The sequence below is a fragment of the Phyllostomus discolor genome, chromosome 8, assembly GCF_004126475.2.
Source record: "Phyllostomus discolor isolate MPI-MPIP mPhyDis1 chromosome 8, mPhyDis1.pri.v3, whole genome shotgun sequence".
Classification (NCBI taxonomy): Eukaryota; Metazoa; Chordata; class Mammalia; order Chiroptera; family Phyllostomidae; genus Phyllostomus; species Phyllostomus discolor.
The window spans coordinates 26,659,401-26,674,645 of NC_040910.2; the positions used below are offsets into that span (position 1 = coordinate 26,659,401).

A 15,245-nucleotide genomic window follows, 5' to 3' on the forward strand; every position below is an offset into this window, starting at 1 on the left:
GGATTGTCAAATCAATCTGTAGAACGTGGATGAGGTAAAACACAGAGATAGAGTACTATTCTAGATCATCTGTAACTTTTCAAATACAATCTTCATGCTGAAATTCCAGGGAGAATGTAAGTGACTCCAATAAAGAAACCTGTCAGTCAGTCAAGAGTGTTTATTTATTATCCCCCTGGGCCAGGCACTATTCTAGCCAATATGAAATGATACAAAATAAAGAGTAGTCATTATCCTTATAATCTTGCAAGAACAAATGCATTTAATCTGCAGACACACACACACACACAAACACTCTATGTGGGTGGTCAAGAAACTCAAGTATATGGGCATACGACAGTCTCATTTAGAAAATTCCTGATTGAAAAATTAAACTTACAAATTTAGAAAATATAGGGAGTAATTAGCTTTATTATACATAAGTCATGCACTGCATAAAAATATTTGGGTCAATGATGGACTGGATATACGGCAGATTATAATGGGATTTAAAAATTCCTGTCGCCTAGTGACGTGGTAGTTGTTGTAAAGTCATAGGGAAATGCAATTACTCACATATTTGTGGCAATGCTGGTATAAACAAACCTATTGTAGTGACAGTTGTATAAAAGTATAGCACCTACAATTATGCCCAGTACATAAGACTTGATGATGATAATAAATGACTATGTTATTGGTTTAATTCACCATACTACACTTTTAGCAGTATTTTAGAATTTATTCTTTCTACTTACGAAAGCCAAGTTTACTGTAAAACGTGCTATGCTATAAGGACAGCAGCCTCATGTTTCTGTTTACTGCATTTCTTGACCGCATTATTTTCTCTTGTGTTTGACTTAACCTTGGTTGTTTTGTCCAGTAGCATGCTATACGAGCTTGTAGGTTCTACCAATAGTTTCTACCATACAGTCTAGGTGTGGAGTAGGTTACACCATCTAGGTTTGTGTATGTCCCCTCGATGATGTTCACACAATGATGACGTTGCCTAATGACTCATTTCTCAGAACATATACTGGTTGTTAAGTGGTACACGACTATAGATTAAAAGGTATTCATGAAGTATGTCTTTTATATAACAAGTCAAATTATGCTGTTAAAATCGGAAATACTCTCACTCTCCCTCCCCAATCTACAGAACATTTTTGGAACATATTTATTGTGCAAATATGGATTCACATTGATGGTGAGGAGGTGCAAAAGTGAATAAAATAGCAAGGCTATGTCCTCTAAACTGCAAGTTCTTTAAAGTCAAAGACTTGGCCTTATTTATTTGCCTTGATATCCTGTGCCCTGTGAAGAGAGCAGCGGTGAAAGAATAAGAATGAATGAATGGGGTAGATCAGTAAGGGTTTGAAATTGGAGCTGAGCTTAGCAGAGTTCTAAGAAGAGAAAAAAGAAGAGTTCTAGGATATCACAAGCAGAGAGGTCTAGTTGGTGGGTCTCAGTGGGTGTCCTAATACGGGAAGAAGGTTTGGCATCTTCAGTAAGACTGAGGAAGAGTCAGCTGTTGGTTTGGTCCAGTAAGAGGAGGCCCCTCCCTGACTAAGCATCCCTGGATCCTTATTCAGGATAGTTCTCCTTAATACTCAGTAGATGATCTTGTAAGGTCAGGAAGGGTAACTCATTAAAACAGAGGCATTGGGAACTCCACCCCTATTTCAGCACAGGTACCCTTCCTTCCAATCCCTCCTGGAGCACCATCCCTGGCAGAGTTGTTTGCATTGACTTAACCAGAGGTTGGGTAATATTTCTGATTTGCTCGAATTTAGTGCAGCCCAACTTGAACACAAACTTGAGGGCAGATACGTTGTGTTTTCACTACTACACTCAGCTCCTAGAACAGTGTCTGACACTTAGGCATTCAATAAGTAAAGTGTTTGTTAAATAAATGAATGTTGTTATTATTTTGTCCGTTTGTCTTTACTTTTCCTTTATCGACCTTACTTCGGAGAGCTGGGCACTAGAGGGAAATCTTTGAATGCCAGTTTGCATTCTTCCGTTGGTGCGGAAACTCTGGCCAAGCCCTTTGGGAATGGGGATCCCCTTGGAATTTAATGACAAGTCTCGGCCACAGGGGGCGGGGAAGGAGAGTTGCAGAAAGTTCTTCCTCAGTTCTTTTTGCTTTTGCAGCACCCTTCACCATCCATCTTGCTCTTTATTTGGGGCCAGGGGCGTCCTGTGTGGCAAGGAAGCCAGGGGCCACTGCTCTGACCGCATTCTTCTCCCGGACCCTTTGGGTCCTTTCTGTAGGAGCCCCGCACTAACCCCAGACTGTGCCAGCACCTGTTGGACGGCCACTTGGTGGCCTTACCCAGTGGCAGAGAAGGAGACCCAGGGGTGCTCCTCCCGTACGCAGTGACCCCCGCCTTTTCCTTCGGCTGTCCCCCTGCCGGAGAGTGAGCGGCTCAGCCTCCCGGCTCGCCAGCCGCTCACTCCTCCCGGGCTGGGCCCACGGCCCCCTCCTCCCGACTCCGCCGGCAGGGGGAAGGTAGAGAAGGGGAGGGGACAAGCCGGAGCCTTGGCCCGCCCGGCCTTCTCTCTCTGCCCCGTGCTGAGACGCGGCACCGAGCCCCGTGGTTTGCGCGGAGCCCGAGGCGTAGGGGGAGAGCGCCTGGAGCTACCGGAGTCCCGCCGTGACCCCGACCTGCCGAATTTCCCTGGGCTTCGAGAAGCGAGGGAAACACCCAAACAAGGTGAACTTTGATCGCGGAAAACTCAAGCCAGGTGCCGGGATCTGTGCTGCGGCGGTCGGGGCCGGGATCAGGCTGCGCACCGGGCTGGGGAGCGGGAGCCCCGCGGCCTCCCTCCGCCTGCGCCTAGGGCGGCCTCGATCCGGCGTCCCCCCCACCCCTCCCGGCCGCGCTCCGGCTCCTCTGCCCCGAGGACCCGCCGCGGCGCGCTCGCCTTGTTTCTTCCCCCTCCCCCTTCGGGGATGGGGGTGGGGCGGGGGAGAGGGGCGCCCGGAGAGCCGTATCTATTGGCAGTTTTGTGATTGATCAGAAAGTGCTCGCAGCCAACTTGGCTTGGAGGCTGTCTTCGCGCGACCCTTGAGTTTTCGCCTCTGTCCAGTCCCCCAAACTGACAGGTGCTCCCAGCAACTTGCTGGTGACTTCTTCGCGCTGCCCCGGCTCCCCCGCGTCCCCACCCCCCTCTTTCCTCCCTCGACTTCACCCCCACCCCCACCACTTCGGCACAGCTCAGGATTTGTTTAAACCTTGGGAAACTGGTTCAGGTCCAGGTTTTGCTTTGATCCTTTTCAAAAACTGGAGACACAGAAGAGGGCTCTAGGAAAAAGTTTTGGATGGGATTATGTGGAAACTACCCTGCGATTCTCTGCTGCCAGAGCAGGCTCGGAGCTTCCACCCCAGTGCAGCCTTCCCCTGGCGGTGGTGAAAGAGACTCGGGAGTCGCTGCTTCCCAAGTGCCCGCCGTGAGTGAGCTCTCGCCCCAGTCAGCCAAATGCTCCTCTTCGGGCTTCTCCTGCTGATATGTGCCCTGGCCGGCCAGAGACACGCGACTCAGGCTGAGTCCAACCTGAGTAGTAAATTCCAGTTCTCCAACAACAAGGAACAGAACGGTGAGTCTTTCCCTCCACTCTCCCCCTTCTCGAGTCTGTGTGTGTGTGTGTGTGTGTGTGTGTGTGTTCCGTTGGCATTGTGCGTTGGTGTGTGATGTGCACCAGCCTGTGAGGGTATAAGCGTTCTGTACCCAAGTAAATGCGCGCTGCGTTCATGGGCATGGGGTTTTGGAGGTTAAGTGCAGTTTGCAACTTCGGGAGCTGCCGCAAAGCTGGATCAGGGCAACAGGGGTGCCACTGCAGCCCCAGCTAGAGAGGGGGACCTTCTGCGAGCGATCGTGAAGTTCAGACGCACATTGCAGGACCTCTCATTGCCAGAGTTATAAGTTCAAGAACTGCCTCTCAAAAAAGAATCCAAAATGAATGAGTCTTGGCATGTTTCACTTTACTCATTTTTTTTTTTTTAATTCGGGAGGGGGCTGTACCAGGAAATGTATCAGCCGCATTAATTGAAGCACTTTTAAGTGGAAAGGCATCAATCAGTAAGTAGATAGGAAATATAGAGGTCAAGAGGCCGAATGGACGCTTTTAGGGAGAATTTTAAAAAAGTATTTCCCTTGTGCTTTTTTTTATGTGCCTTTGTGTGTACTCTGAAGTCCTTACCTTACTGGTGGTGTGTTTTTATATGTGTTGGTGAATGACTGCTATTTTGTGTGTGCGGGAAACGACTTAATCCTGCATAGGAAATGAGAATTACTTTCAGCTTTCAAGTGTACCTGAAATGTTTAGAAAACTCTCAGATGCAAGTTCCCTTGGGCTGGGATTGCACAGAGCTGGAGAAAGGCTCCTTTCATAAAGCCAAGGGCAGCTTCAGGGTGTGTAATTTGCTTAGCCTCTGAACCCATATGATTTACATCATTCAATTTCTAAACTCTTTTTCTCTTGATCTACCATTATGAAGTCATTTTTGAGAATACCTTGTAAATAGAAATGTTATACTGCACATGAAACCACAATGGTAATGTAGGCTGTCTAAAATTAGAATATTAAACACCCTGTTTACAAGTGGTGGCTCCTAATGTTGTTTGAAAGGAAACGTACTTGTGTTTCATGCTTTGTATGTCATCCGTTGCAAGTGCAAGAAGCTGTCACTTCATTAACTAGGCAAAAGGAACACGAACAGCATACCTGGAAAATCAGCATGGTGTGTACTGTATTTTTAAGTCACAGAAACTTTTGCTCTATGTGTTGGGGCGTTTCCAAGTTTTAACTTTGAATTTAAACTCTCTAAAGTATTCGACTCTAAGAAAGCACAGGGAGTTCTCAAGTACAAAACCACATTAAAGAAGGATTCCTTGGACCTTTGTACACTTTATTTGTATTTGTTGTATGTGCAGCCATCTATGGTGTCACGTTTATCAGACAAGGTTAATGTGGCTGCTTCTTACAACTTGCTAATATGATGGCACATGGCACCTGCAGGCTGCTTGAGTTGCTGATCAAAGGGCAGCCAAGGGATCTATCTCTAATCACAGGAGCTGCAGAGGACTAGGAGAAAGTGATCAAAGGAGTCACAGCACCAGCTGTACCCTGGGAGGAAACAGATCAGACCAACCTTTGTTCTTTCTCATGTAAAATAAATGTCCAGTTCAAAATATTGCTTCTTCCTAGACAAATGTCTCCTGAATGACAATGCCCAACATTCCTAGCCTCTGACTTCTATTTTTTTATTGTTCCTGTCCCATATCATTTCTCCTACCGCTCTGACTTATCAAGCCTGCCCTGGCATCTGTCATCTTCCTGATTCCCTTTGCTAGTGTGCCTCTCATTGTCCTTTTTGTGCCATTATTTCTTGTTATCCACATAGCAGGATCACTTAGTAATAGGCCCCAGTGCTCTCAAGTGGTCATTGGCCACTTTATGGAGTAGGGTTACACCCTTCCGAGAGGTGAGTTCATTAAGCCAGGCCACACACATTCTGTTGCCATCAGAGGCTGGGCCATTGCCATTCCTAAGATGCACGTGCTAAAAATAGCCTGGTTGTTTCCTAATCTGTGGGCAGAGGATTGAGCTATGTTTAGCTCTCAGGAGGCTGGCAGCAGGAAGTAACCAGAAGTAGAGGAACTACTCACCTTGTAGTTTCTAGCCTAAGGAGAAGTTGGACATCCCAGCACTAGGGGGCAATATAGAGCTATTTTCTTGCACATGATCAGGTTCATTTTTATCCCTCAAGGTACCAAGGTTTGAGGATAACAGGTAGGTGCTAAAGAAGATCCCCTTGGAATATGAATAAATTTGCTAGCGGCTTTTCTTTTTTTGTGTGGCTTTCAAATTTTCCATCCCTTTATGTGGGTATTTTTTGCCCTCACATTGAATTATGATTAACTTTTTATTGAACTATTGCTCTTCTCAGTTTAGATTATTGTCTAATTCTGTAAGCACAAACCCACCTGAAGAAGTCACACAGAAAAATGCCATTAGCTCAGTTTGTCCTTGCGTTATTTTTGTGAAAGGTGTTCCAAGTGCTAAATATGAAATGTCCACATTGATCTTTTGTGAATATGGTTCGTTCCTGCTTTCAAGGGCTCCTCCCCAATGATCTCTCTTTCCTGGAGCATTCCAAAGTCTCAAATGATGTTGACTCAATCAAGTCCCCAGGTCTGCTCAGTTTCAATATTAACTTGGTATCTCAAGTAGTGTTATACAATATAAATGAACAAACCAAACAGAAAGACTGGTAGATACAGAGAACAGATTGATGGTTGCCAGAAGGAAGGGGGGTTGGGGTACTGGGTGGAAAAGGTGAAGGTATTGACAAGTACAGACTGGTACTTACAAAATAGTCATGGGGATATAAAGTATAACATGGGAAATTCAGTCAAGAATAAATTGTGTGTGGTGCCAGGTGGGTACTGGAAATATCGGGGAGAACACTTTGTAAAGTGTATGAATGTCTAACCACTACGCTGTACTCCTGAAACTAATAATAACAAAGAGAGAGAAACATGAGGTGTTATAAATGAAAATTGATTGTGATAGCTGATGTTACATATTTGGATTTAGACTGGAACATTTGGCGGTACTTCAAAATTAGTTTTGAGGGATTAAGTGTCATTTATCCTGTTATCAGTTACCTGGGTTTTGACATGCTACTGTATTGAGATTCCTGCTACTTTACTGTAAAAGTAGCTTTATCACATGACATTATAAGTTGTCTTAGTGTCATTCATTCTTAGCCTTACTTCCAGTCCTGAAGTCTCACGTATAAACCAGTGGTCCCTAGATTTAGCTTAAAGAAGGAGATGAAAGATAAGAACACTTACTTATGTCGGGTTTCTGGTCTATACTTTGTTTACAACCATGGAAAAAATTACTGTTGTCTGTGTGCACTCATTTTAGATGAGAGTGCCTACCCTGAATAAGTAAGTTCCAGGATGGCATTCTGAGTTGCAGCAGGAAGAATCATGTACATCAAAACCCAAAATGATCCAAGGCTTACTTAATCTGTTGCATATAGTGCAAATAAATGCCAGTCACAAAGCTGTTGATGGAGTAGGGCCTTGTCTACCTGGAACTATTGGTGAGTGCTTTTAACTTACCTACAGACTCAACACATGCTTCTTAGTGTTCTTATTTTCTTTAACCACCTTGAGTGAAGATTTGGAATAGCCCCCTGTTAGTTAGGATTGTCCTTACAGACATCACTTATTGTGTGTGCTCTTTTCCTCAGGGACTTCTGTGGCTGCCTACACACCATTTACTCTGGAGACAAATGGTCCCCTAGTCATGCCTTTTTGAGAACATGTATCTTGTGTTTATGGCTTTTCTGTCTCTCTTTTTTTTTCAGTGCCAGCTTTCTCCTTCTCCTACTGGTTTTGTTTCTGTAGCTAACAAAACTGTGCCCACTCCCCAACCCTTTTTAGGTGGCAGTCTGTTTTACAGAAAAACAGATAATTACAGTTCCTAGAATAGTGTCCAAGAGTAAGTAGGCTCTGACCGAGGACTAAAGGGACTTCCCTGTCAGTTAGTCTATAAGTTGTACTGTGTGACCTTTGTGACATTTATTTTTGTTGTTAGAAGCTTTTTATTTCTTTTTTTTTACAAAAAGCAACTTCCTCCTGGTTCTCTGCTGTGTTTGAGATAGTTGAGGAAGTTGAAGAAATAAAGTAGTCATTATATAATGATGATTTTTTTTTCACAGTAGGTGACCAAAAAGCCCCATTTATTTTATGGAAACTTTTTCTCCCTTACCAACTGTTTTGTTTTACATTTAATCTGATATACTTTGTATTTGCCTCTAAAAGATAATCAGAAAGTACAAAGGTATGGCAGAAGGTTCAGGGACTAGAATATGATGCATTAAATAGCTTTAAATAGACACTAGGGTTCCCCTTCTAAACTATTTTCTAGAGCTTTGTCTCAGGCACCAAAGTTCTAGCTTTGTCTATTCTTACCTCATCCTTCATGAATCTTATTTCTTGCATTTCTTCTTTATATTCTCTTCCACTCCGTGATTTTTCTACCTTTGCACTGCTAAAATTCTGTCTTATCTACAAACTTGCACAGTTTTTGTAGAAACAGAATTTATATGATAACGTGATGTATGTTAAAGAAATTATAATTGAATTAATGGATCTATAACGTGTACATTTCCCCACCCTACCCCTGGCAAATGTTTTTAAGACTGGTAAAATTTTCTTCACAGATTTCTATTTGTGTCAACCCAAATAGCGGAAGTCATAATAAAAGTCATTTCATTTACTTAGTCTAACTTTGGTGTCTCTGATTGTTTTATTTGGCAGCACTATACATAGCCAGGATATCTAGATATAACTCTTTATAATTTCTGTATAACTCATTTATTAAACAACTACCATGTATTATTTTTCCACTACTGCCTCCAACTGCTATTTTTTAAAACTTCTCTTTCCTGTCGCCTACGGACACCTCCAGTGGTTGAAGTTCAGTTGGTATGCCTGTGGCTTGAAGGGCATGGACTTGAAGGAAAGATATGGCCTCTTTCTTGCAGCTTCTTTGGGTCTGGCTCCTTTATGGTATGTGAGATGAGGAAGCGGGACATGGCACACGTGACAGTGAATGGCACCTCTCAGTTGGTCCCTCCTGCTTCCCTGGGCAACACTGATCAGCTGCTTCAGCATGGGTAGGACCTTCCTGCCATCTAGATTAGATGAATCTCCTTTTCGGAAAGAGCTTTTTTACTGACCAAGTCTAGATTAGCCCGCCCTCACTGTCACACCAAGGTTAATTAACCATGTAGCACTGGCCATTCTTTGATATTCTTTTTGGTGTTACTTAATTAATTAACTGTGAACCTTCCTCAACCACCACTCCCATAGAATGTGAGTTCCCTAAGACCATGCACTGTGTCTGACTTGTGTTCTGTGGAAGCTCCAGAACCCAGAACAGGTATTTGTACCTTGTATGCACCCGATAAATACTTGCTGAATGGTTCTGGATGTGGTGCCTTATTGGAGTAAGACTATCATGTTGACTAGAATGCAGACCATTTTTGAAGGTCTCTTTTTGGTCTTGGAACCTCTGCATTGTTCTGCCTTTTACATAGGAAGATAAACTGGTTTATTTTGCTCGTGATAAGATATGTCAATCAGAATACTACTTCAACATCTTACTAAATTCAGCTGACTTTTGAACAACATGTGGGTTTTCTTTCTTCTTTTCCTTTTTTCTTTTTCCAGTAAATACAATAGTCCCTTCATATCCCAGGTTTTGGTATCTGTAGATTCAGTCAACCACAGATAGACACTGTATTTTCACACTTGCAATAGAGGATTCTCAAATGTGGATTGAAAATACTGTTTTTTGAATTTGCAGATGTAATGGGTCCACTGTAGTTAAGTTTTGGAGGAGTTAAAATTATGTTTGGATTTTTGACTATAGGGGAATTGGCATCTCTATACCCTCCACATTGTTCGAGAGTCAACTATGCCATGTTAGTAGGTGAGTATATACCAAGTAAATGGGTAGGTTTCCCAGAACTGGTGCGAGTTATCCTCTTAAAAGTGCCATTGCTGAGTGTACCTCTGTATTTTCTGGAAATGGGATTGATATGAAATGGACTGAGGACTTTTAAGAACAGAGAGTGGCTGACATGCCTCCAAAGTCAGTGTGCTTTCCATCTTTTGCTTATGGCCCACAGATAAGTTGCATGGACTAGAAATCAGCAGTAAACATGGTGTGTGGGATGTTAGGACCAGAAGGACCCCAAAGAGCCTGTCCTCACCGATGTGTAAAGTGAGGCCACGAAGGTTGAAGTGATTTTGTCAAGGTCACTGTTGAATACAATAGTGTTAAACTACTAATGTGGTGATGTAGTTTCCTTATGTGAGAACCAATTAGACAAAAAGAATTCAGTTTTAAAATTCCAATGCTTCCTATGAAAGCATTTATTTATTCATTTATTTTTTAAATATTTTATTTATTTATTTTTAGAGAGGGAAGGGAGGGAGAAAGAGAGAGAGAGAGAAACATCAATGTGCGGTTGCCTGCAACCCAGGCATTACCCTGACTGGGAATCGAACCTGCGACACTTTGGTTCTCAGTCTGCACTCAATCCACTGAGCTACGCCAGCCAGGGCTCATTTCTTTACTATTTTAGGCGGTTACATGCTTTGCAGATTGTGAAAGGAGGTGAGACTCCCATGATTCTGAAACATTCTTTGCAAGGGCACTTAGGAAAACAGTCTCAAAATAATCACATTAATTAAATAGAACATATAATTGGACCAACGTATATTGTAATACTTCTGTTGAGGTAGAAGTCTGACAATTTGGCAAATGACTTGAATGAAGTACTACCCCTGTGGTAGTACTATTATATGTTATGGCATTATTTTAAGTAGGTGTACCAGGTCTGAGGATGAATGATGTTTATTTTAAAATTTTGGCTTATGAATTGATGATAATAAAGAAAATGGTTGACATGGGAACAAATAGTCCTATGAGGCAGAGTTTTTTTAAAAGGTAATTTTGAACATTTGATTTAGTAGGATGTCTCAGAGATGAAAATACCATAGAAATGAGTAAGAAAGCAGAGCTTGGAAAGCATGCCTGTTATTCTTTTGAATGGATTTAATGAGTGACCTTAATTTGTATTTACTTTTTATTATGTAGAATAATCTATACAGAGATTCAGATTTCTCTTTGAAGCCAAAAGCATCAGGAAAGAAATTCATAGCTGTGGACTTGAATAGATTGCCTAAAATAAGATTAATTTGGCTTTTTAAAAATTAATTTGGCTTTTTGTTTGTGGTTTCTAAATTTGAGGACAAAGGAGCTAAAAATTATAAAGAGGAGTTAATCTAATTACAGTTATTGTTAAAATCAATTTATTAAGAGTGATATGTCTTGGGAGCAGTAGCTCATTTTGTCTTTGACTTGATGGGCATGCATTATAAGTTGAGCTTAGCCAATCTGACCAGTTATCTGACTTCACATGAGATCTCAAGGCCGTTTTCCAGCAGTTATTTCCAGTTCCCTGGTGACCGAGCAGCTTCCTCCCTGGACATTTGCCTGGGTTCTAAACTGAACCATCTTTGCCAGGATGGCTTCGGTAATTTTGCTTTCTTGGTATTAGGCTTAAATGTGTTTTATTTTGAAAATATGATTTTTTCTTGTATTTGATGTTTTCCCCTGTTGAATAGTAGCTGAACCATTCCTCAATCAAATAAGGTGCATTGGGTTGATGCTGGGTTTTGGGGGACAGAGGCAAAGCAGACTCTGGTTTCTTGAGGGAAACCAACATCCCAAGCAGCACAAGGTGCTTTAATGGTAAGTAAAGGATCTAAATTTGTGTCGCTCTTATGGTGGAAGGTGAGTTCTTATGGTATAGTGAGGAAAAGAGTTTCTTGAGACCTGTTGGGAGGAGGGGTTTTGTAATGAAATTCATTAGTGATGCAAAATTTAGGGGGTTCCCCTCCTGATTTTCCAATGTCCCATCTCTGTCTTTCCTGCCATGGAAAAGGCCCAATCTTGTCTTCAGTAAGGCCAGTATAAAGGCCATTGCCCAGAGTTTTTGTTCTATATTAAAGTTTAGTTCAGTCTTGCATCAGGCTAGTTTATCGTGTTCCTGGCTGTAATCAGTTTACTCGGGCTCCCCTCTGGAGCCTTTGTGCAGAGTACACATGGCCATTGGCCATTCGGCTGCTAAGGCCACATGGATGTGGAGAGAGGACATGCGAGTGCATGGAGTGAGCAGGTTCCAGAGAGAAGGAGAGGGAGAGAGAAAGAGAGACAGAGAGATTCTTCGTTCCCCAGAGGTTATAACCAGAAGCTTGGTTTTGGGATGAACCATGTACTTTTTCAAAAGAATCAGTCAACTTCCCAAGCTTTCACAGGCTTTGGATGGGTGTATACCCTGTAGTTAGACTGAACTTCCACTGTACTCTCTAACAATCCAGTACTGGAGTGGGGAAGGGAGGAGGGTTAATCCCCTTGGCAAGGCCGTGCTGCCATCCCCTAGAGTGTGAAAGCATAGCTTCCTGATGGAGCAAACAGGCTTATGGTCCCCAATATATTCAGCTCAAGTCCCTTTGCTCCCCTTTCTTATTAATAATTAGTTGAATACTGACGATAACAGTAACAGCTCCCAGGAAGGACACAAAAAGGGTGATATTTGAATTCATTCTTGGGGAGGAGTTGAATGGGTCTAAAGAGCTCTTAGTGAGTCCCTGGTTTTATAATGCTTAAAATAATGACTCGCCAGGAATGCTTGCTAGGTGCTGCATCGTGGTCAATGTTTGCAGACAGTATACAGTTATCTTTATAACCTCCCCGTGAGTTATTAGGAGAAACAACAAGGCTTCACTGGCTCAGGAGCTTAGCCAAGGTCCCACAGCTGGTAAACGTTTGGACTTAGGTCTGACTCCAAGCCAGCACTCGGAGCCACGTGCCTCCTCCTTCGTGAGTTAAATGGTCTAATGTTTTATTAGAACATTGTTTTTTATTCAGCAAATATTTATGAGCATCTGCTCTTGGCTAAGTTCTGCCCTAGGTGCTGGGGCCACGAAGAACGAGATTCAGCCCCTGCCCTCGAGACGTTCTGTCCAAGAGGGATGGCAGAGGCTGTTTTTTTTTAATCTCATGGTCTATTAGTTCTGCACTCCAAGTGCTATGGGAACACAGTTGCTTTAGTTCAACTCAGAAATTCTCTACTGATTGACTGAACGGTTGATTCTGCTGGGAAAGAAAAGTGCAAGGAGTAAAGTTCCCACAGAGGAGGTGACTTATTTTGAAGTGGGTCTGAGAGGGAAAAGAGGAAAGCATTTGGGGCAGAAGAAGCAGTCTGCAAACGAACAGAGGCATGCAAAGGCCTATCCTGTGTGAGAGACAAGAGGAGTCCAGGGTCGAGGATGAGTAGAGGCAGGAAAAAAGTGTCGTGGGTGTATGCATTCAAAGACTGATGCTGTTTGTAGGGCATGCTTCCTGCAGAACTTGTTAACAAACAGAATAAATGAAAAGGGTGCCTTCATGTTTCAGTTTTAGTCAAAACCCTTTATTTTCAGTTAATTTCTAAGTGGGCATGTAGTAGCAGAGTTCTGCTTTGGTGTGTATAGTTAGCTACTATTGTTGGAATTTTCTCCCAGTCATTAAGCATGTTTGGAAGCTGTGAACTGGTGAGAAGGGCAGGCTGCACGGCCTCAGTTACACTCGCATAAGCTAAGCCTGTGTCCACACTACTCTCTATTGCCTTCTTTCTGTAAACAAAGAGCTATTTTCACACTTCATTCACAAAATGGATGGCATGCGGAATGAGCCTGGCAGAGGGATCAGGAGATTGTGATAAAAGGGAGGCAGCTTGCAGTGCACCGAATTAGTGTAATGAAGCTATTACATTGCAAGAAGTAAAGAGCCTTAACACTTTTAAGGGAAAGAACTGAAAGTTTTGTGGAAAATTGATTCCTTTTCATTGAGTAACTGCATCATTTCTCTAGTGAGGTTCATGCTGGTCCTTTGTATACGACACTAGAAATATCTTGCGGTATTTAAGGACTGGAAATGAATGGATTCTCTTGGCGGATGTGATATCTAGATGTCCTGCCTTTTTTTTTTTTTTTTGAAGCTATGCTCTTTGCATTCTAGGAAATCCTTGTTCCTGAGTGGATACTATTTTGAGCTTTTCATTATTTGCAAGATGGAGCTATGCTTCTGTACTTAAATATGCCCAGCTGGCCAGTGCACCTGCTTTTTGAATCACTGCAGAGATCAGAGACCCTGAACAACAGAAGTCGGACTTCTGTGGTACTTATCTCATGTAGTTTCTAGCAGTTATTTTTGTTGGGTACTTATAAGGACATCTGTCTTTTAAAGAGCCATATTATTTATCTTTCCCCCCCACTGAGGAATAAATCACGGCTTGTTTCCCCTACTACCACAGACATTCACAGTCCGAGGTGATTAGAAATGCAAATTGGGAATCATTAGAGCATTATAATTTCTTTTTTATGGCAGCGGGCAATGTTTAAAATCAATGTACTAAGAAGGAACATTTGCTTAACATGTGGTTAAATTGTGAACAAACAGGAAGAAAGCAATATTCCGTTGCATGCTAGAAATTTCTAACCAGGTTTGGAGAAAGGGAAACCTGCTGGGTTCATTTCTGCTTTATCATACTTTCAACCCAAGACATGATGGCAGGCAGGGTGCCAGCTGTTGAAGAACATAGGAAGTAACTTCTAGAGTTTTCCAACTGGCTTATGGAAATATATGAAGGACTCCATCTTACTAGAGTGTGATTTGCTATCACAGTTATTCAAAGGACAAATATGTGAACACTATAAAAACAAGAAAAAAAAAGTGGCTAGTGCTCATATCAAAAGCATAGATCCTCACCTCCAGAGCCAGAGATGGGGTGTATGGGAGGCAGATCTCTTCTGCTGGAGAGAAATGTGTTTGTGGTGTAGGTAATAAAAGGCATTGGGGGCTGCTTCCTGTTAGATAAGTATGTGTTTTGTTACTGGCTTTACTTTTACTTATAAAGAAAAATACACTCCATTTTTGGAGGCTTACACGAAAATGAATTGCCTCTGTAATACAAGAGACTAGAATTCACAGCACACTGCTGCTTTTGTAGTTTCACATGTGGTTTTATATGTTACAGATACGTAGTATGTGTGGGCTCAACCGTATCTTCACTTTGTATCACAAAGCTGTCTGACCATTGCTAGGAAAATCAACAATCTATAAATAGCGGGAGGTTCCCAGGTCAAAACTGGCCAAGATATTGGATGTTGAGAGAGTCTAGATACCTGTTGAGAAATGCGAACCTTTGAAGAAGTGGTTGTAATCTTAGTTTTCTTGAGAATATTAATAGGCTTGAGATTTATAGGCCTGATTGAGAATGCAAAATTAGAAATTTAAGTATTCTGTAGGCCTATTTTTAACTGCTTTTTCTTCATGGCAGAAAAATTTATCTTTAATCTGTACCGATAACTTTTAATAGGCATCAGTTGGGCACCCCATTAAACTAACTGCTTTAAAATGGTTTCCTTTTAGAACTAACATTTACATCCTAGGAAATCAATTAGGGTGTCTGGATTTCACATTTCCTTCAATCTTTGCTTGCAGTCATTTCTGAACGGTCAACCTACCATAACAAAACACTCGGAGGTGTAAATCTTCTGGAAGAAGTGCAAATGCCACACTTTTACTTGGAAAAAATGGAAAAACAGGACCTATTTAATATATTTGC

The 15,245-nt window shown here is 42.2% G+C and overlaps 1 protein-coding gene across 2 annotated transcripts in view; it reads left to right on the plus strand.

Moving 5' to 3' along the window:
• Positions 1–2,186: 2,186 nt before the first annotated feature.
• Positions 2,187–15,245, plus strand: part of PDGFC (platelet derived growth factor C) — a 168,195-nt gene continuing 155,136 nt past the window's right edge. The window contains exons 1-2 of one of the 2 annotated variants that reach the window (XM_036031972.1): positions 2,187–2,693; positions 3,344–3,577. In XM_036031972.1, the coding sequence (XP_035887865.1) occupies positions 3,460–3,577 (118 nt within the window). In that variant the 5' untranslated portion in view covers positions 2,187–2,693; positions 3,344–3,459. Of the gene's footprint in view, positions 3,578–15,245 lie in introns of both variants that reach the window. The other variant, XM_028521946.2, reaches the window with a different exon arrangement.